The sequence below is a fragment of the Oryza brachyantha genome, chromosome 12 (genome assembly GCF_000231095.2).
Source record: "Oryza brachyantha chromosome 12, ObraRS2, whole genome shotgun sequence".
NCBI lineage: Eukaryota > Viridiplantae > Streptophyta > Magnoliopsida > Poales > Poaceae > Oryza > Oryza brachyantha.
Genome location: NC_023174.2, coordinates 14,087,141 through 14,107,442, shown reverse-complemented (window position 1 = coordinate 14,107,442; position 20,302 = coordinate 14,087,141). Strand labels below are relative to the sequence as shown.

Below are 20,302 nucleotides of genomic sequence, written 5' to 3'. Positions count from 1 at the left end.
CAGTTGCCACAGCCGGTCATGCCGTCTCCCTTGTCTACCTACTCCCTTGATGCCTTAGGTGGAGTAGTCAAAGGGCGAGGCAAGGTGTGCGCCTAGATTATGATACTTAAATACTATAGTTTCACAAACCACACTGCTATCAAAAATTTTAAGTTGTTTCTCTATGTGGGAACTATCTGCGCCACTCTTAAGCAATTTTAGCTATTTTTATGCATGTGACTTCCTTGGTGAAATAGTCATGTTGGCTTGTAGACAGACCTCGCGGGAAGAATAGCTAAATTTGTGATAATAAGGTTGTTATGGTTAAGTATCAAGCCTTTGAAATTCATATGGCTTTTCCATCGTAAAACATGTGATTTTTCTACCCGTGTTCCAAAATATAAGGAATAATGCCATTTGGGCCAAAAAAAAAAGAAGAAAATAGAGATACGAAAGTGGTTTTGGGGATAATAAAGTAGTGCAACAGTTAATAATGGAGAGTAACACAATAAAAAAAGATAGTATTTAGGTAATAAATCAGTGTAAAAGCTATGTCTCGGGATTTCAAAATCTCTATAGTATTTAGGTAATAAATTAGTGTAAAAGCTTTGGCATAGATGAAAAATGACAATCTATTATATTTTAGGACTAGCAGAGTATTAAGTTTATAGGAGTACTAATATTTATTAGAGCATGTTCAATGGCTTTATCTTTAAGCCACGTCAACAGAAAAAACTTCTCATATAAAGGACAGTCTTTCAAGCTGATTCTTCATAATTACAGGCTAATTAATTTCCCGTTCACATTCCATCTGATCAGCGCCTCTGATTAGAGCCAGCACAGGTACAAAGTAAATTTTCTGGTTGTCTCCTCGTTTTATGTGCTAAGAGTCGATGTTTTGCTGACTCCATGCAAAACAACCACTTTTCTCTCTTCTATCATCTGTCTTCCACGTCAGCGAGCATGCAGCGATAGAGACGACAATAAGAGTCCTTTATACATGCTCTTAGGCTCCCAACATGGAATCTCACTCTATGTCAGATCAATCTGTGGGGCAAGGAGGGTCAAAAGTTGCTAGATTGCATGCATGTCACACCCCCCTGAATTTCCTGACACAAACAGACACGCTAACAAAGATGTTACTCCACATCGGCTGTCACATGACAGCATCTATCTGAGCAATGCTTAAAACTTGAAGCTGAAGCTGCTGCTGCTTTAGGACTGGACGCCTATTCTATTCAGATTCGGAGACTGATTGAGCACATGCAACCCAGGAAGAAGAAGACGAAGAAGAACAAAGAAGAGAAGAGAAGAGAAAAAAAAAATCTATGGAGTAAAAGGAAAGAAAGAAATTGTTTGGTTGCACTTTTTGTTCTGTCGCAAGCATCAATCTGTCAGTCAATCGGCCGGTGTATTTTTGCATCGGTGTTCGTGCTGCCACAGCTAGCCCAACAGACAGCCTTGGATGGCATAGGCCTTCCATTTTTTGATCTCGTGTTTGCCTTCTTTTTGACTGGTTTTGATGCTTCTTCTGTATTTTAGTTCGATTGGTAGATCGAGGCCATGGTGATTGGTAATTGAACTGCCTGGTGACCATGGTAGATCTAAGTCCAAGATCTTCTGAACCATGATTTTCAATCTCGGCCGGCTAGTAAATTTTGACGAATTTCAAGTAAAATTGTTCGGGGTCGTGTTTTGAGCATGGCTAGATGTGTTCTCGCAAAATTCATCGAGTTTGTGAACCCTGCTTCCAACTAAGATTGATTTGGTTGTATAAAAGAGCTAGTATAGCCAACGATTGGCTCTATTTCATCTATAATCAATCTAATAGCTAATTCATACAATAGTTGCCTATAAAACATTAATACATGGCCCTACATGTTATACACGCATGGTGTCTTAGAGCTCGTGTTGTAGCTAGCTATAAATTAGTAGTCCACTCTCATCTTTCTTCTCTTTTATCTTTTTAAAATATATTTATAGCTAGCTTATAGTCTACTATTATACCTGCTCTAACGTTGACGGTTAACTGCATAGTTTTCATTTACTTATTCCTCTGAATGTCATGTGTATATTCACTTAGATAGATATTCCCTTCTTTATAAACTCAAATAAGCTATATGAATTCTGGATGCAGGAACCAAGATATTGTTAGAGTATATAAGTAGTTAGAGGGGTATTAGGATAAGACTGGTCCATACCAGAACCATCTTCCTCATTGAAAAAATAACAGTGATTTCTAAAATTAATTAGTCTAGTGCTTTATACCATGCCACTGTTTCCCCTCTTTGATCATAGTGGTTAACTTCTTGGTGACATAAACAAAACTTAGCAATCCTATATTCCAAGCATTCAAGGCCCCAAGGTGCATGCAAACATGTGCATCTGAGTTACTAGCAAACTTCCAGTCTCTGCAGCTTTGTCAGCACATTGTCCCTCCTCCAACACTTGCTGAGAGATGCTGATCAAAATATATACTATAACCCTATATACTCCAAGAAATTTATAAAAAAAAAAGACAATGGAGAGTATCAAGAGATGGCATGATTGTGTAAGATCTGTCTAGATGGATAGAGTGTGGGCCCAGGGGAACAGGGGCTCCTCTTTCTCTTTCTTTGATGTGATATTTTTGCATAGGCTGGAGGAGGAGCCTGGCCCTGCTTGCTGCTTGCTGCTTGCTGCTTGCTGCTTTATTCCCTCACCTCACCTCAAGAAGAAGAGGAGAGAAGAGAGCTACTCCCTCCGTTCTAAATTAAATGAGATTTTGACTTTCTGTTTGTAATCTTTGACTACTCGTCTTATTAAAAAATTTTAAAAGTATTATTTATTTTTATTATTATTTTCTTTATTATTAAAAGTAATTTAAGTATTACTTATAAATATTTATATTTACACTAAATTTTTAAATAAGACGAATAGTAAAAAAAATTATAAGTGAATAGTTCGAATCTCTTATAATATAGATCGAAGGTAGTACACTAGAGCTGCTGCTGCTGAATTGTGCATTGGAGTTAGCAAAAGCAGATCTGCCAAAGAACACCCAGATTCCCTCTGATGCTGACTGCAGCTGCATCACTGACCATACATTACCCTAATTAGCTTTCTGGATTTAATCTCTCTAGTTAATTAATCGACTCATTCCTGATGTGCCACGTACGTTTGATGAACAAGAAATACTTCTTTTTTCTCTGAAAGAGAATTGCAGCCGCCAAATTCAGATTTATATATGGTTAATTTGTCGGGATGTTATGGGATTAATTAATTAAACAGCTAGCTAATGCATGTGGCACATCATTAATTTGTTGGCAACAACAAACATGGCTCAAAGCAAAGTGATCATTCTGTTAGGAGTGCTAATTAATTAAGGTCCAGTCTAGCAAGCACACAGATGATCAGTGACAAGCTAGCTACCCCCTGCAGATTTTGCGTGTGTCTACGTCCAGATGGATCGATCGATCGATTCCATAATCATTTGAGCCTAAAAAAGCAGATCCTCACTTCAATTCATCAAGTGCATGCCCCAGAATTTAATGTGCTTCAGTTTCATAATCATTTGGGGCATCATCGACAGTTTCAGTTTCAGGTTCAGATATTTTTCAGACTTCTGTTCATGTCGTCATTAATTAGTTCTTCGTCTGAGTTCTGGAGAGAAACATAAACTAATCTCTTCTCTTGACACATTCTGAGGACGTCTCTACTTTTGATCAGTTCATCGTCTGCTGCATATGGCCTGTCATTGACTGTACTTTAGATTAGTTTATTTGCAGTTTTTTCATCTTTTTTTCCCTTTTGCATTCTAGATGCTGCATGGCATGGATCATGTTTCGATCTGAGCAATTGTCGTACATACATATATACATTATTAATTAACATATTTGAATATATGTGAAGATCAATGAGACATGCATGCAAATCTTGGCAGTCAGCACAGTACATTCTCCATGCATAAAAAGTGCATCCATGTCTCAAGCTAGTTAGCTTAGCTCGACTCATGTCTATCGCCAAATATTTAGAAAGTTTTTTTGCAAACTAAAACCGATTTGATTGCTAAAACAAATATAAAATCGACAAAGTATATACGAGATTAAGATTTTATATATCCCGCAAGAATCTCTCTTACTGTTTTCTACACCTCCATCCTGCAAAGATTTCATTTTTTAGCTCTAAACATTTTTCACACAAAGATTTCATCTTTAGAGTAGTTATTGCGTTGAATTTGATAAAGTGGAGCAAATGTATTAGAGATTGAAACAATAAAAGATGGTATAGTCTTTGTAACTTTGTATTGATACATATGCGGATATGTTAAAAAAAAAGTTTTTCTGGGGCCAGGACAGAGGAAGTAAATTATAAAGTCTTTTCGTTCTAAAATATAAGTATTTCTGATATTTAAATTTTGTACGAAAATATAAATATTTCTGACATTATTCACAGTACTACTCGTCTCATCAATCATTTATCATTTAAATTTCTTTCCATTCTATCCCACCCTAACTTCATCATTTATTAAAGGGTATCTTAGTATTTTTCTTCTTAATCTTAACCTCCGCTAAATAAACTAGAAATGTTTACGTTTTGAAATGAATGTCTAGACGAAAATATGTCAGAGGAAGCTGCTTACATACATATACACTCATTCAGCTTTAATCATGATGCCATTCTTTTGCTGATGTTTGTGTCGATCCATGCCAGCATTTTTGTATAAGATTGTTTAATCCGATCGATCAGTTCCCTGTTCATCACTGCATCAGGATCAAGAAAGGATCGTAGGAGACATATATAACCACATTGCGAAGATCACGAAGGACAAGGAGATATTATATTTTTATAGCTCCATTAGGGCAAGTAGGTACATAATTAATCATATATATGATCGGCAGCAATCAGAATGTTTAATTCCTTTATCAGTAAAAAAACATCATCTAATTATAAATTACTGGTAGTATTCAGAACGTAGCTAGCTAGGTACTCCCTCCGTTTCATAATGTAAGATATTTGACTTTTTTACGTGTAATGTTTGAGCATTCGTCTTATTTAAAAAAATTATAGAAATATTATTTATTTTGCTTGTGACTTACTTTATTATCAAAAGAACTTTAAGCATGGCTTGTTATTTTTTATATTTTTACTAATTTTTTAAATAAGACAAATGGTCCAACATTATAACCAAAAAAGTCAAACATTTTACGTTATGAAACGGAGACGGAGGTAGGCCGCGTTCGGATAAGAGGGGTATAAGTTAACTTACCTGATACGAAAAACATAGTAATAAATTAGTACATGATTAATTAATTATTAATTATTAAAAATATAAAATAGATTAATATGATTTTTTAAACAACTTTTCTATAGAAATTTTTTTAAAAAATACATTATTTAGTAGTTCGGGAAGCATGGGCGAGGAAAACAAGGAAGCTAAGTTAACTTAGCACCTCTGCTGAACGCGGCCGTAGTAACATATATATATATATATATATATATATATATATATATATATATATATATATATATATATAAATAAGAGACTATAAGAGATTATTATTGGAGATGAATGCTATCTAAGATCTGCATGCATGCATGCATATCCACACTGGAGAATCTAGAGTAGCTGCGTTCAAATGTGCAATGATCTTGTAGGGTTGTTGAGCACGAATATCTATGAGCAGCTAATTGCCTGATTAACCATTAGATTAATTACTTTGGTTACTCCTATGATCATCTTATTAACCAATTAATTAAGGACAAATAACCAACATAAGAGGCTCCTTAACATATGGAAATTAAATTGGCATGTTTAGCTACATAATTTTGCCATCTTAAATGTTATATCATGCATATCTTGGAAGAAATTGAGACTCAACTCACCTTAGTCAAGCATTATGATCAATTAACTGAAGTTAAACTTGCAACTGAATTCAGTCCTCACACAACACAGAGCAATGTTAACATATGAGACAAAAATGACATTTCACAATATAAACCAAGGAGAAACACACTCACATTACAATGATCAAAACCACCATAAAAAACTCAAATTAAACATGATATATAAAGATATAGCCCACAAATTACAGACCATGGATTTCATACCAAGTCCCTCATGCAATTAAACATAGTATAGTTAAAGTAAACCCTTAACACCTCTCATATCACCCCCCCCCCCCCCCCCCGCTTCCTCTCCATGAGTTTAACACCTGCATCATTTCACCCACTACATCATCAGCTGCTAATTACACAACACATTTAGCAGCTAATTGACCTTGCAACTCAAAGTAAAAAAGAAAAAGAGAGAAAAATTACAGAACATGTAAAAAAACCCAACAAATTAAAGCCAGCCTAATTAAGTGATCTAAGAACACAACCCATGCAATGCATGCCACACATAACCCTAAAACTAAGGGAGACCTAACTCTGTGGCAATATCATCCATGCATCCATGGATTTCCCGACGGTCACAACACATTCCCCGACGACGAGGAGCTGAACCCGGACAAGAACTCCGCCGGCCAGCCACCGCCGGCGCCGGCATTGCCGGGCCAGTACTGCTCATGCGCTCCGCCGAAGCCGCCGGCGCCGGCGCCGGCGCCATTGCCGGTTCCGTGCTCCTCCATCTTGACGGACGCCAGTTGGGCTAGCAGCCCTGACGCCACGCCTCTCGGGAACCCGTCGGCCAGGAGGCCGCCGTCACCGTCGGCGAAGTGGTAGCCATGGAGGCCTTGCTGCAAGAAAGGTGGCGGCTGCAGGAGTGGCAGGTGGCCGAGGTGGTGGCCGTGGTGGTGGTGGTGGTGGTACCCTTCCAGCGACGCCTCAAGGGCGGCGGCGGCGGCGGACGACGGGAGGACGCCGAGGTGGTGCGGCAGCGCGCCCTGCATGCTGGCAATCACGTCGGCTGCCGCGGCCGCGGCGGCGCTCGAGGTGGTGGCCGTCGTGGAGGTGGAGGTGGTCGAGGACGACGACGTGGCGGCCGTGGCGCCTCCTCCTCCCGCCGCGCCGCCGCCGCCTCCCCCCTGGCGGGACGACTTCTTGCTGGAGCGCTTGGTGTTGCGGCGGCACCCGCCGCCGACGGGGACGTTCCGGAGCGCGCCGCCGCGCGTCCAGTAGCGGCGGCACGCCTTGCAGAAGTGGCGCGGCTGCGACAGCGAGTAGTTGTTGAAGTAGCAGAACTTGGTGTTCGTCGAGTCGCAGCGCGGGCACCGGAGCGTGCCGGGCTCCGGCAGCGGCACGCGGGCGAGCCGGGCGCGCTCCGACATCGACACGACGGCCGGCCGCGGCTGAGCCGCCGCCGCCGCAGCCTGCAGTGACGCCGATGAGCCTCCCGCCGGCGCGCTTGCCGCCGTGTCAGCCGTGCCGGCGCTCGGCAAAGGTGCCAGGCCGGACGGCGGTGGCATCAGGTGGTGGTGGTCGCTGCCGCCACCGCCGCCGATGAGACACTGGAGTGATTGCTGCTGTATCTGCATCAGCTAGCAGATCAAATCAGAGGAGAAAACTAAAAAAGGGTAAACCTTTAATTTTCTTTTTGTTTCAATGTTAAAAGTAAAAGAATTCAAAGCATGGTATATTCATGATTCATGAACATGCTTAGATCGATTCATATGCTCATGATAAAAGAGATTGTTAAATATGAAAATCGTGATCAAATAATAAATCGTGCATGTTGTTAATGAAGTAATGAAAACATTGGTCTTCAATATTATGTTATGGATATATATCACCAGCTGCAACAATTAAAGATGACACATCATATATATACACATGACAAAATGAAATTAACCAGAATTGTCTGATCATATCAATGTAAAAATCCATGAAACATGTAGCTGGAGAACAAGATCAGAGAGATGGATGAATATGATTGATTGAGATTAATTACCTGAGTCCAATTTGGAGGATCTAGGAAGATTGGAAGCGAGGAGAAAACCATGGTGATGATGAGATGAACAATTAAGCTGCAGTCTCCTCCTTCCTCTACTCTTCTTGAACACTACTACTAGCTTAATTAGTTTCTCAGAGGTGAAAAAAGGAGAAGAAGAAGAGTGTTAGGAAGAGGAAAACTACAAACTTCTCTTTCCAATTGCTCTACCACAACTTGTGCTGTAGTACTCTTTTATAATTTATGTGGCATTCCTTAGCAGCTAAGTGAGAATGAGACAGTAGTATTTCAACTATGCAAGAGATAGAGAGAGAAAGTGGTGTATGTGTGTGTGTGCTAACAATGTTTGCTATAGCTAGCTAGCCATAGCTAGTGGAGTTGGATGTCAATATGTCAATGACTCACATGAGAGAGAGAGAGAGAAGGAAATCAAAAGGTGGCTAGCTGCTGGGGTTAAAGCAGGAGGCAAACCCTAACAGTAGGAGAGAGAGAGAGAGGGAGAGATCTAGAGAGAGAGAAAGAGAGAGAGTGTGGGAGGCAAGATAGGAGCTAGTGTGTTGTGTGGTGAGAGGGTGACATGGTATGGAATTGAAACATGGATGGATGGATGGATGGCAACAGCAGCCAAGGAGAGGGCTCCAGCACAAAAAATATGGGAGAGATGATGGTGAGTGTGAGATGGGAGCTAGATGAGATGAGTGAAGGAGGAGAGTGAAGGCCCATCAGCTCTCATGCTGCTGCCCCTGTATTTATACACCTCCAAAGCTAGGCATATGAAAGAAAGGGAAAGCTGGTTCTCTTGGTGCCTGCCTCCTGTGCATGGCCCAGTGTTTGTTCTCTCTGGCCCATAGTCTCTCTCTCTCTCTCTCGTCCCAAGCTACCAGCTAAGGGGGTGCTTGTTTCCCCAACTTTTTTTTCCCTATCATATCGAATGTTTAGACACTAATTAGAAGTATTAAATATAGATTATTAATAAAATCTGTCCTATACTCTGAACAATTTCGCGAGACAAATCTATTGAGCCTACTTGTCTATGATTAGCGAACGTGATGCTACAGAAAAAAATTCTAATGAAATAGCCTTTATTATGCAATTAGTTTTGTTATCAGTATATATTTAATACTCCTAATTAACATCCAAACATCCGATGTGACAAGGAACTATAAAAAAGTCTTTGAATCCAAACAGCAACTAAGGCATCCGGTGAGCTTATAGAGTATAGACTGGACTACTCTCTCGTTTGACATGAATATATTTTCTGAACTGTTAATTACATGTTTTATAATTTTTTAAAATTTTAAAAAGTAATTATTTTAATTTTTAGCTTTTAGAGAAGGGTATTTTTTACCTAGCATGTGTATCAACCAGATATATGTAACTTTTTTTTAAAATTGAGAACTTATTTTGGTATAGGGGCCTGAAATTCTTCACCTTGGGTAGTACTCACATCACTGCAACCATTGCACTATATGTCCTTTCGCAATTTATACTTAATTAATTATGTGATAATGATATGTTTTGTTTCATGTGCCGTGATCAGTCCATCTCAGCCGCAGCCGATTAGAACACTCCCTAGGCTGCTATAAGACGTACGGACAGACGTAGCTGGTAGATCAATTTGGATTATATTAGATATATATGTATTCATGCTTTAATTTGCAATAAATATTTATATGTATATATTAACTTGATTTATGTGATGGTGTGTATTAGTGAAATAGAATAAGAAATTTAAATGGAAATAATGCATATTTGTTACTCATTTCGTCTCAAAATACTATTTCTAGGATTTACTACTACTTCTCCATCCACCTATCCATCTCAACCAATCACAATATTCCACTATTTTTTTATCTGCTTTCTTATCTCAATTAATCACAATTACCATTTCTCACCTCAACATCAATTCCTTCAGAAATAGCATAAGTTGAGCTATTTTGGAACAGGTGGAGTAGCAGTTTATATGGTCGATCAACTTTTAATTTCTTTCTTGAAAGGAGACAAGAGTAAGAACTTGTCATGACCTCCTTTCATAGAGCGAATGATACGTTTGCTTTGGCATTCAGTAATTAATTAAAAGAAGATGGGCACCCATATGCATGGATCATATCACTGCATATATATTGTATATATACCAAATCATTAGCTAGCTAGATAGGTCAAATTAAACGGATGTTGGTAGAGAGGTTTTTTTAAGAACATGTAGGAGACATGTGTATTATTTTATTAAGCAGGAGAGAAAAAACTTAACGATGCTGGATAGAAGGATCATAGAAACCACCGAGGAGATAAAGAGGAAACCAGGAACCAAAACAAAAAAGAGCCAACTCATGTCATCCTCTTCTATGGAGAGGTGTTTAAATTCTAATGTTCATAAATATAGCCACGTGCACAATTCTAGTTACTGCATAGGCCGGTGGTAATACTTCATTTTCGAAATAAAATCCAAGGAGATTGTCACCCTCATATATTTTTCTTCCGCTTATGTTTATAACTAAGCCAAAATTTAAATTTTTAATCTTAAATTTATAGTTTTTATGATAGTTTATTTTTTAGTCTTTGATTTTTCTTTTAGATCGTTAAGAGCATGTATATAAAAGTTTATTCATAAATTATTTTTTATTTGTAAATATGTTGTTTGGCTCAATGACCCCTCACACAGTCACGGTGAACATGAATTAGTTCAACTTTAGCCATTACTGAGTACAACAAGTCAAGCCAGTGATCGCTAAAAATTCAGTGATCTAACTGAAAGAATGTTCAGATATCAAGCCAGTGATCGCTAATTGAAAGAATCAATCGAAAGGCTTAATTGGGAATGGCTTTGACGACGACACATGGTTAAGAAGGAAGCAAAGGGAAGGAGGTAGGTGATTAGGGAAGGACAGGCGATCATGGTTGGTCACTAATCAACATCAGAAATATTCCTTGGTGCTATGGTCCCCATGGATATATATGGCGCCATAGGAGAGACGAGGCTTTTCATTTTTTTTCTTTAAATTTTAAATTTTAAACCTTCAATTTAAAGCTTATTTAATGAATTCTTTTACCGAAGTTTATTTTTCAGGCTTTGATAGCTTTTAGATGGCTAAGAATACGTATATAAAAATTTTATTTACAAACTATTTCTTATTTGCAAATATATTATTTGGATTGTATACTTGGATTATTTTTTTCATGCAGAAAGCCAATCAATGACTTTGTCGGGCTCTAGTTTAGCTGCACCCAAATCTTCGTCTGGAAGACAACTCCTTCCTTCGTAATCACCTCAGAGCATGTTCAACTGTAGAGTCTATTATGGGCTCTATCTCAAGTTACGTTAGCATAAAAAACTTCTCGTATAAAGGATAGTCTCTCAAGCTGACTCTAGACTAATTAATTTCTTATTTGTATTCTATCTGGTCAGCGTCTCTGATTAGAGTCAGCACACGTGCAAAGCAGATTTTATGCTTGTCTTCTCGTTTTATGCGCTAAGAGTTGATGTTTTGCTGACTTCATACAAAACAACCAATTTTCTCTCTCATATCGTCTCTCTTCGATGTCAGTGAGCATGCAGCGATAGTGATGACAATTAGAGCCTTTTGTATGTGCCCTTATGACCCCCTCCCACAAACTAATTATAAAATTGGTTGGCTACATCTCTTGCGGTGGGATCTGTCGACGTAAAATCGGATTCTATATTTGGTTAAGTTACTCGTATTTGTACTCATTGAATGGACGTAATCTATAGTAGATTCATCAATTTTAGTTCTATATTATAAGATTTTCTAGGTTTATTTAGATCCATTCATGTAAATGTTTTTATATATGTTTAGATTCAATAGCACATATATAAATCAAGGCAATACTAGATAGTCTATAGTGTGGAATGGATGGATATACTAGAAGATATGCCGCTTGTTGTAATTATATGCGTTTGTGTATATTAGGGAATTTTATTATTGTTGTTTAATCCTTTTTTATTTTTTTAATATTAGAACTAAATCATCCCAGTTTATTCTTCGTATCTGAACATTTTGGTAACGTCAGTCAACCAACACGCTACCTCCTAAATAATATTATCACATAAAACCGTGCTAGTGTTATTTAACCATGTCAGCTTCATTGGCGTGGCTAAAAGGTTTAGATCCGAATATAAAATATAACCGGCTTTAGTTTCATAAGAATTCACGGGCCGGGTATATAATTTTTTCCCTCAAAACACGGTATAAACACATGAATAAACCAGTAGAATGAAATATAATTGGTTGCCCTTCGGTCGGTTTACTAACAGAAATTAAAATAAAATGTCTGGTGAGCGTTTGTGTTTATACCATGTTTTGAGAAAAAAATATATATATCCCGTGAAATCATAAAGTAGTGAACTAAATCATATAGAAGTACTGCCTCCGTCCTGAAATAAAATTATTTTTCAGTTTTTTGATACAATATTTTGACTCTTCGTCTTACTTAAAATTTTTTATTAATATTTTTATTCTTACTAGATGATAAAACATGAATAGTATTTTATACGTGATTAATTTTTTTAAGTTTTTATATAAATTTTTCGAATAATACGAATGGTCAAACGTTAGATATGAAAAACGAAAAATAAAATTATTACAAAGACGGAAGTAATAGTAGTGAACTGAAAATAAAATGGGCCGTCAAAGAGAGAGAGATGTGGTAATCAAGAGCAGAGCAGGGCTGCAGGCAGGGAGAAAAGCGGCAAAGGTAGCAGGCAGGCGAGGTCGGGAGGTAGGCGACGGTCTCCCCCTCCAGGTGAGCTGAGGTACCCATGTGACGCGATGCCCATGAGAATCCGGACCAGCAGTACAATAGTACTCCCACCGTACATGAAAAATCAATCTTTCGATTTCGTGTGAGTATTTTGACCGTCTATTTTATCTAAAAGTTTTTTAAGAAGTTTCTAAAAAATTAGTTACACGTTAGTTTTATCATCTATTAAAAATAAAAATATTAAACATAATTTTTTTAATAAAACAAAGAGTCAAACATTATATAAAAAAGCTGAAAAAATTAATTTGTTTTGTGATGGTGGGAATACAATACATGTAACGGCGGCATGGAAGCAGAGGCAGAGGCCACTCTCTCCGGCAGGCCCGGCCACCGTACGAGCATCTATCTGCCCAAGCTCCGTTTTTTGCAACCGTTGAACAGTACTTAGGTGGTATTTAGATTGAAAAAATTTCTGGGATGGGAGAATGTCACGTCAAATGTTTGACTAGATGTTCGAAGGGGTTTTCGGACGACACCAATGAAAAAACAAATTTCACGGCTAGCCTAGAAACCGCGAGACGAATCTTTTGAGTCTAATTAATCCGTCATTAGCGCATATTGATTACTGTAGCACTTATGGCTAATCATGGGCTAATTAGATTCAAAAGATTCGTCTCAAGATTTCTTTCATAACTGTGCAATTAGTTTTTTGGTTCATCTATGTTTAATGCTTTATTTAGATGTCCAAAAATTCGATACTATGTTTTTCGAAAAAAATTTGGGAAACTAAACAAGGCCTTAATACTCTAGTACGATTGTTTATAAAATTAGCTAATTAAAGTACAAACTAACGAAGGCTATATGACCTTATCGATGCTAAATAATCTATAATGATATATATATATATAGTTAATAATTATTAAGTTAAAATTTCTGGGTGTACCGGCTGACCAGCCTAGTGTCAAATTTTGTATAGCAAATTTTGTCTTATTTTTCTCCTCTCTTTATAAGCCAAATTTAATTTTTTAACCTTAAATTTTAAGGTTTATAGTTTATTTTACAGCTGCAAATACAGGGGAGGGTAAAGCGGGAGACCGCCTGCCGGGACGGATCCACGAAAAAGGCTTTCTTTGCTTTGCTTTGCTTTGCATGCCTGACTGCCTGCCCTGTCTGATGAATCGCCCCCAGTTCATCTTCAGACGAGAGATGATGTTCACTTTACTTCAGACTGCTCTATGCGAGCTCATGCTTCCGGACCAAGGAAACAAGGCGACCAGGACGGACCATTCAAAAGAGACCACAAGGCATGACAAAACACACATGGAAGAAAACGAGCAAGTACTAGCCCCTTTAACCCAAGCCATCATGCTTTGATATAAGTTCTATATTATTATTTTTATATAAGACTAAAATTATGTAAGATTAGAGCTTGTAAAAAATTAGAGCGTACAATAACAGGCTATAAATATATTTTAAGAAGATAAAAAATAATCGGAGTGAGCTATAGATTTATAGCCAGGTGTAGTCCATATTCAAGACATTTAAGACATAATATGTATGATAAGTAGGACATGAAAATTTGTCTTATTATAGATTATTATCGTATAAATTGACTATTAAATTAACTTGCTTGCTGAGGAGAGATGAAGGGCAACCTATACACAAACTCCTAGAGTTTATAGATAAATAGAGAAATTGATTGATTACAAATGGTATTAGAGACTGTACCTCCAGGGTTTTTTTTTCTAGACCAAAGGGAGTATACGTTAACTTTTAATTGATAAGTAGATGATGTAACTAAATTAGATGATGTATACTACCAACAAAAAGAACAAATCACCGAAACTGAACATAACATGGTAGTATTACTTCCACGTAGCAAGCAACCATTGCTACAATGAACTGTCCCAACCGTCATACAAAATTTTAACCACCGAATTGTAAAACCATCGTAACAGTAGTAGATTATAACTCGTAGCAACACGGAACCACAACCAGCTTAGTCGACCTCCTCGATCTTGGGGCCAGCGCCGCTGCCGCCGGAGGGGGCGTCGTCGTCGTCCATGCCGCCGGCCCCCATGTCGGCTCCGGCGCCCTGGTACATCTTGGCGATGATGGGGTTGCAGAGGCTCTCAAGCTCCTTCATCTTGTCGTCGAACTCGTCGGCCTCCGCCAGCTGGTTGCCGTCCAGCCATTGGATGGCCGCCTCCACCGCGTCCTCGATCTTCTTCTTGTCCGCCGCCGGCAGCTTCGACGCGATCTTCTCGTCCTTGATCGTGTTGCGCATGTTGTACGCGTAGTTCTCCAGCGAGTTCTTCGACTCCACCTTCTTCTTGTGCTCCTCGTCCTCCGACTTGTACTTCTCCGCGTCCTGCACCATCTTCTCGATCTCCTCCTTGCTCAGCCGCCCCTTGTCGTTGGTGATCGTGATCTTGTTCTTCTGCCCCGTCGTCTTGTCCTCCGCCGACACGTTCAGGATGCCGTTCGCGTCGATGTCGAAGCAGACGGTGATCTGGGGCACGCCCCTGGGAGCAGGAGGGATGCCGGAGAGCTCGAACTTGCCGAGGAGGTTGTTGTCGCGGGTCCTTGTCCTTTCACCCTCGTACACCTGGATCAGCACGCCGGGCTGGTTGTCGGAGTACGTGGAGAACACCTGCTCCTTCTTGGTGGGGATGGTGGTGTTCCTGGGGATCAAGACCGTCATCACTCCTCCGGCTGTCTCCAGACCGAGAGAGAGAGGGGTGACGTCCAGCAGCAGGAGGTCCTGGACCTTCTCGTTGCCCTCTCCGCTCAAGATGGCAGCCTGGACGGCAGCGCCATAGGCGACAGCCTCATCAGGGTTGATGTTCTTGCAGAGCTCCTTGCCGTTGAAGAAGTCCTGGAGTAGCTGCTGCACTCTGGGAATCCTAGTGGAGCCACCAACAAGGACGACATCGTGCACGGTGCTCTTGTCCATCTTGGCATCCCTCAGACACTTCTCCACAGGCTCCATGCACTTCCTGAAGAGGTCCATGTTCAGCTCCTCAAACCTGGCACGGGTGATGGTTGAGTAGAAATCAATGCCCTCGTACAGGGAGTCGATCTCAATTGTGGTCTGGGCAGTCGAGGAGAGTGTCCTCTTCGCCCTCTCACAAGCTGTCCTCAGCCTCCGGAGAGCCCTTGGGTTGCCAGTGATGTCCTTCTTATTCTTCCTCTTAAACTCCTGAACAAAGTGGTTCACCATTCTGTTGTCAAAGTCCTCACCACCAAGATGTGTGTCACCAGCTGTGGCCTTGACCTCAAAGATACCCTCCTCGATGGTGAGAAGGGAGACATCAAAGGTACCACCACCAAGGTCAAAGATGAGAACATTCTTCTCACCAACGCTGGAAGCCTTCTTATCAAGACCATAGGCAATAGCTGCAGCAGTAGGCTCGTTGATGATACGCATGACATTGAGGCCAGCAATGACACCAGCATCCTTGGTGGCCTGCCTCTGTGAGTCATTGAAGTAAGCAGGAACTGTCACAACAGCATTCTTAATGGTTGTGCCAAGGTAAGCTTCAGCAATCTCACGCATCTTGATGAGGACCATAGAAGAGATCTCCTCAGCTGCAAACTGTTTCTCCTCACCCTTATACTGGACCACAATCATTGGCTTGTCACCAGGTCCAGGAATGACCTTGAAGGGCCAGAGCTTAATATCACTCTGGACAGAAGTATCAGTAAATCTCCGGCCAATAAGACGCTTGGCATCTGCATAACAGCACTCAAAAATAAGAAGATGCATACACAATCCTCAAATGTGATAAATTGTGATAAATAACATTAAGAACTGTAACTATACATGGTGAACAGAAACAAAACATACAGTTCATAACTTCAGCGATCAAACAAGCCCTGGAGCAATTTCAAGTAAACAAACTTAACCATAGGTTAATATGCTACTAATTTCAATCTAATTTGCAAGTGTAATTTCATGAAGTGGTATGCTGACATCTAATCTAACTAATACACCAAAACGCATAGGCTAATAGCTAATGAATAATGCCAAACAGGAACTTAGAAAGCAAAGAAATGTAAACGGGTATATAGTAACTAGAAGCCCATATAGCAGCAACCAGTGTCGCAAGAACCGTTCCCCCTTGTTTTCTGCCATATTTCGAGACACACAATCGGAGAAATGATTGGGTGTCAGATACCAAATGGCATGAACCTTAACTTAATACAAAGACAAGTGTTCTTAAAAACAATAGTGTGCAATCTCAGCCGAAAGATGGTGATTTTTATTGGAATAATCACAGTGATTCAGCAAATGGGATTGTTTGCATCACAGATTGCACTCTTAACTAAATGAATTCAGCTTGTAAATCAAAACAAATCCAGAATCACATAACTCTATAAAACTGTATAAAACTTTATCATATGGAATGGGAGATCAGATGGTAGTGCATGAAGTTAATGATCATCATAATGAATGCAGAAATGTGGTATGGTTTTAATATCATCACTTCTCCCATTAATATTTTGTCTCAGCATTGTACAGACTACAGACAAATATATCAAGAAAATGAGGAAAACTCACAAAAAGGAAATTTTAATATAATTCATAAAAATTTCTAAAAAGAATTCAACACTTTATGCACAGATAAACAATTATACTGCATAAAAGCTGGGGAAAAGGTTTGAGCAGCAGATGGTTCAGATTGAAAACTATGAAGGCTATGGTAACATAGCCCTCCATCATATTGGCATCAGTGTAAAAAGCGCTTGGAGAAATTATTTCATCATCAATCTGCTAGCTCAAAGTGTTAATAAAAAAACTATACAACAACATCCAGAAAACACTTACAATCAAAAAGGAGAAATGGATTTTAAAGAGAAAATTGGGCAATATAAAGTTAAAAAGACATCAGCATAGGTCACTGAACAACAGAAAAATGACTAGCTAAACTAGTTAGCTGCTTAACAACACCATTACAATAATGCATGTTAAAACCCTTGCAAAAATCCTAAGTAGCAATCACAGCAATGATTTGAATATTACTCAGCCAATTCACTATATGGTGGATGTTGCAATACAGGGTAAAACAACGGAAATGAATTAATTTATAAATTAAATCATTCAGGTCAACTAATCGTACAAGCCATTAAATCTCAAAGCAATTGCACAAATTCAGAACAGGAATCACAACAAACATGTGATACCTCTCATGTAACAGATTTAGCAGCATTTTAGAATTATTTAAGTAACATTTAGTAAAGTAGACAGAGACAAATCGTGTACAGCTAACGAATAAGACATTTCCAGGGTTCAAATGCAGACATGGTACACCTAATAATAAAGCTCTTGATAGCATCTAGTCAACCTACAGATCTGTAACCACCCTAATCAAGCACACCAACTGTAATCAACTTAATAAATTGGATCTCAACTAGCCGAGATGGATCTGTTCCAACAACTGATATGCAAAACTAATAGACCTCTCTCTTAGCCTTATAATTAGCAGAAACGGATCTGATCCAGAAAAATCGAACTGCCCCGAAGCAACGAAAAAATTGCAAAAATAGGTTTCACAGATTTGCCCTTAGGCCCACATTTCGCAGACATAGATGGGCCCAGATGTCATACACTCCCGAGTGTCAAATTTACAAACCACATGTTTGGAGACCCATTTTTGCAAATCTCCGCATACTAATAAACTACTGTGTAAGCTACAGATCCATTCTGACCAAACCGATCCAAGCACAAACGACTAATCAAATCTACAGTATAAAAATTCAGAGACCAAACCTAGATCACGGCATTCGCAGCTACGAGGCGTGTACTAATCAGTCCGTACCAAACACAGATCTGGGAGAGGGAGGGGGGGAGGCGCGGAGTGCTCACCGAAGACGGTGTTGATGGGGTTCATGGCGACCTGGTTCTTGGCGGCGTCGCCGATGAGGCGCTCGGTGTCGGTGAAGCCGACGTAGGAGGGCGTGGTGCGGTTCCCCTGGTCGTTGGCGATGATCTCGACGCGGTCGTGCTGCCACACGCCGACGCACGAGTAGGTCGTGCCGAGGTCGATGCCGATTGCCGGCCCATCGCCCTTCCCCGCCATCCCTCCACGCTAGGGTTGGGTTTCCCCTTCTCGCCGGCGGCGGAGGAGTGGATGCGGCAGCGGCGGCGGCGGAGGAGGAGGACTAGGGTTTCGAGAGGGAGTGGAGGAGGAAGGGGAGGGGAGGGCGGGGGTTTTTATAAGCGAGAGGGCGGTGTTTCTAGAACGTTCCTGCGATCTGGATCGGCGGGATCTGGGCCGTCCAGATCTGATCGTGCGGTCGAGAGCGCGCGAGGGGGTGTCGCTTTCGCAGGCGCCTTTCGGTTTGGGTGGGGTGAGTTCAAACGGCTATATTTCTTTCTTTCTTGAGGGGATTAGGCAAAGGTTAGACGAAGGTTCTTTCTTAACGAGTCCAATTAAGAAATCTGATGCTGATAGTGTAAGGCAAGGTGTAGAGCACCCCATTTTAGTTTTATCTTATGTCAACCATCTTCGAGTTTGATCGATTTTAAAAAAAATTGTAATTCACATCACTGAATTGATTTTGTTAAATCTACTACTAACTGTGTTTCTATAATATATTTGTGTTTTTTGAAATAGTTAAGATAAACCCAAAGTGAGTGAAACTGGGGAAGGGTTCTTGGGTGTAGAGAGTATCAGCCGCCAGCCCATGGCTGAATACTCCTACAACTCATAGAAAGTCACCTGCCTACAAGGGGAGTGTCGTGGTGTGGTGCCGGCGAGCTGCCTTGGAGCCATGACCCTTGCAATGAACACCGGTTCACAAGTTCCCACTCTGTCCGCTCAATCGTCGCAATGTCTTCACCTCCCTCCTCTTCTGACCACTCCGACTGGTCCGTCAGGGACCTCAGTTATTTTAGTTTTATCTTATGTCAACCATCTTCGAGTTTGATTAAATTCATAAAAGATATAATTCACATCACCAAACTAATTTCATTAAATCCACTACAGACTATGTTTCTACCGGACGGCGATAATAATGTATAACAATTACGCGATAATAATGCTCTACCGGACGGCGATTTTTAAGATCTCCAGTTCTCCACGATAACATAAAGGGAAATTTGCAACTGTGGCCTTATAATTTTACAAACTTAGAAATATGTCAATGGTATTTCAATGACAGGTAAGTCTCACATGAGTCAATGACACGTGGACTAAGATAGCATATCTATAATTTCGTAAAATTATAATGGCATCTTTCTAATTTTCCCTAACATGAACTCTAGTTCCAACATGTGCTTCACATGTGTTCTCATGAATTTGTTAGTATGTACTTCCTTCGTTTTTTTCTTTTGACTCCGTTCAATATGAATCAAAAAGTTAACTGCGTTGAAAAAAATCAAAAGGAGTATTTATACCTATAAATTTTGTTCATTAATCCAAAAACCTAGTTGGGGTGTCAAAGGTCATAAAGACGACATAACAGAGATTTTGTATTCCGATGGCGAGATTTTTTTTTTTTGAAGGGATTGCTTAAAATTACATTTAAAAAATACGATGTAGACACAAGTATAAATGTATAATACACCGTTAAATACGAGAGAAGGGAGGTTCTGTATTCCGATGGCGAGATTATTAATGGGATCGCTTAAAATTACATAAAACGAGTATAATACGGTGGACTACAACAAATACGTATACATATTAAAATACCGTGTACATACGTATGTACGCGGGATATATATACGTG

The 20,302-nt window shown here is 39.7% G+C and overlaps 2 protein-coding genes and 4 non-coding genes across 6 annotated transcripts; all 6 read right to left on the bottom strand.

The window, feature by feature from the left end:
• Positions 1 to 6,142: 6,142 nt before the first annotated feature.
• Positions 6,143 to 8,537, bottom strand: LOC102711400 (dof zinc finger protein DOF5.1-like). The gene is made up of 2 exons (XM_040529648.1): positions 7,850 to 8,537; positions 6,143 to 7,430 (listed from the first exon to the last, which is right to left on the bottom strand). Exons 1-2 carry the CDS (start codon positions 7,898 to 7,900, stop codon positions 6,432 to 6,434), a joined length of 1,050 nt encoding a protein of 349 aa, XP_040385582.1. The 5' UTR covers positions 7,901 to 8,537; the 3' UTR covers positions 6,143 to 6,431.
• A 5,868-nt stretch (positions 8,538 to 14,405) lies between these two features.
• On the bottom strand, positions 14,406 to 18,743 carry LOC102701680 (heat shock cognate 70 kDa protein 2). The gene is made up of 2 exons (XM_006664054.3): positions 18,438 to 18,743; positions 14,406 to 16,303 (listed from the first exon to the last, which is right to left on the bottom strand). The coding sequence occupies exons 1-2, from the start codon at positions 18,649 to 18,651 to the stop codon at positions 14,568 to 14,570; spliced, it is 1,950 nt and encodes a 649-aa protein (XP_006664117.1). The 5' UTR covers positions 18,652 to 18,743; the 3' UTR covers positions 14,406 to 14,567.
• On the bottom strand, positions 16,623 to 16,761 carry LOC121056080. Its single transcript, XR_005812983.1, has one exon. It is a non-coding gene; the product is annotated as a small nucleolar RNA F1/F2/snoR5a (small nucleolar RNA).
• On the bottom strand, positions 16,806 to 16,889 carry LOC121056082. The gene has a single exon (XR_005812985.1). It is a non-coding gene; the product is annotated as a small nucleolar RNA Z196/R39/R59 family (small nucleolar RNA).
• Positions 16,980 to 17,065, bottom strand: LOC121056074. Its single transcript, XR_005812977.1, has one exon. It is a non-coding gene; the product is annotated as a small nucleolar RNA Z195/SNORD33/SNORD32 family (small nucleolar RNA).
• On the bottom strand, positions 17,242 to 17,347 carry LOC121056078. The gene has a single exon (XR_005812981.1). It is a non-coding gene; the product is annotated as a small nucleolar RNA Z194 (small nucleolar RNA).
• Positions 18,744 to 20,302: the final 1,559 nt, after the last annotated feature.

What these genes read in the sequence shown, in the direction of transcription:
- LOC102711400 (XM_040529648.1), bottom strand. Translation starts at nt 7,900, where the DNA reads ATGGTTTTCTCCTCGCTTCCAATCTTCCTAGATCCTCCAAATTGGACT. An exon ending in ATCCTCCAAATTGGACTCAG is followed by an intron (nt 7,431 to 7,849) that starts GTAATTAATCTC and finishes TAGCTGATGCAG; the next exon opens with ATACAGCAGCAATCACTCCA.
- LOC102701680 (XM_006664054.3), bottom strand. Translation starts at nt 18,651, where the DNA reads ATGGCGGGGAAGGGCGATGGGCCGGCAATCGGCATCGACCTCGGCACG. An exon ending in CCCCATCAACACCGTCTTCG is followed by an intron (nt 16,304 to 18,437) that starts GTGAGCACTCCG and finishes GCTGTTATGCAG; the next exon opens with ATGCCAAGCGTCTTATTGGC.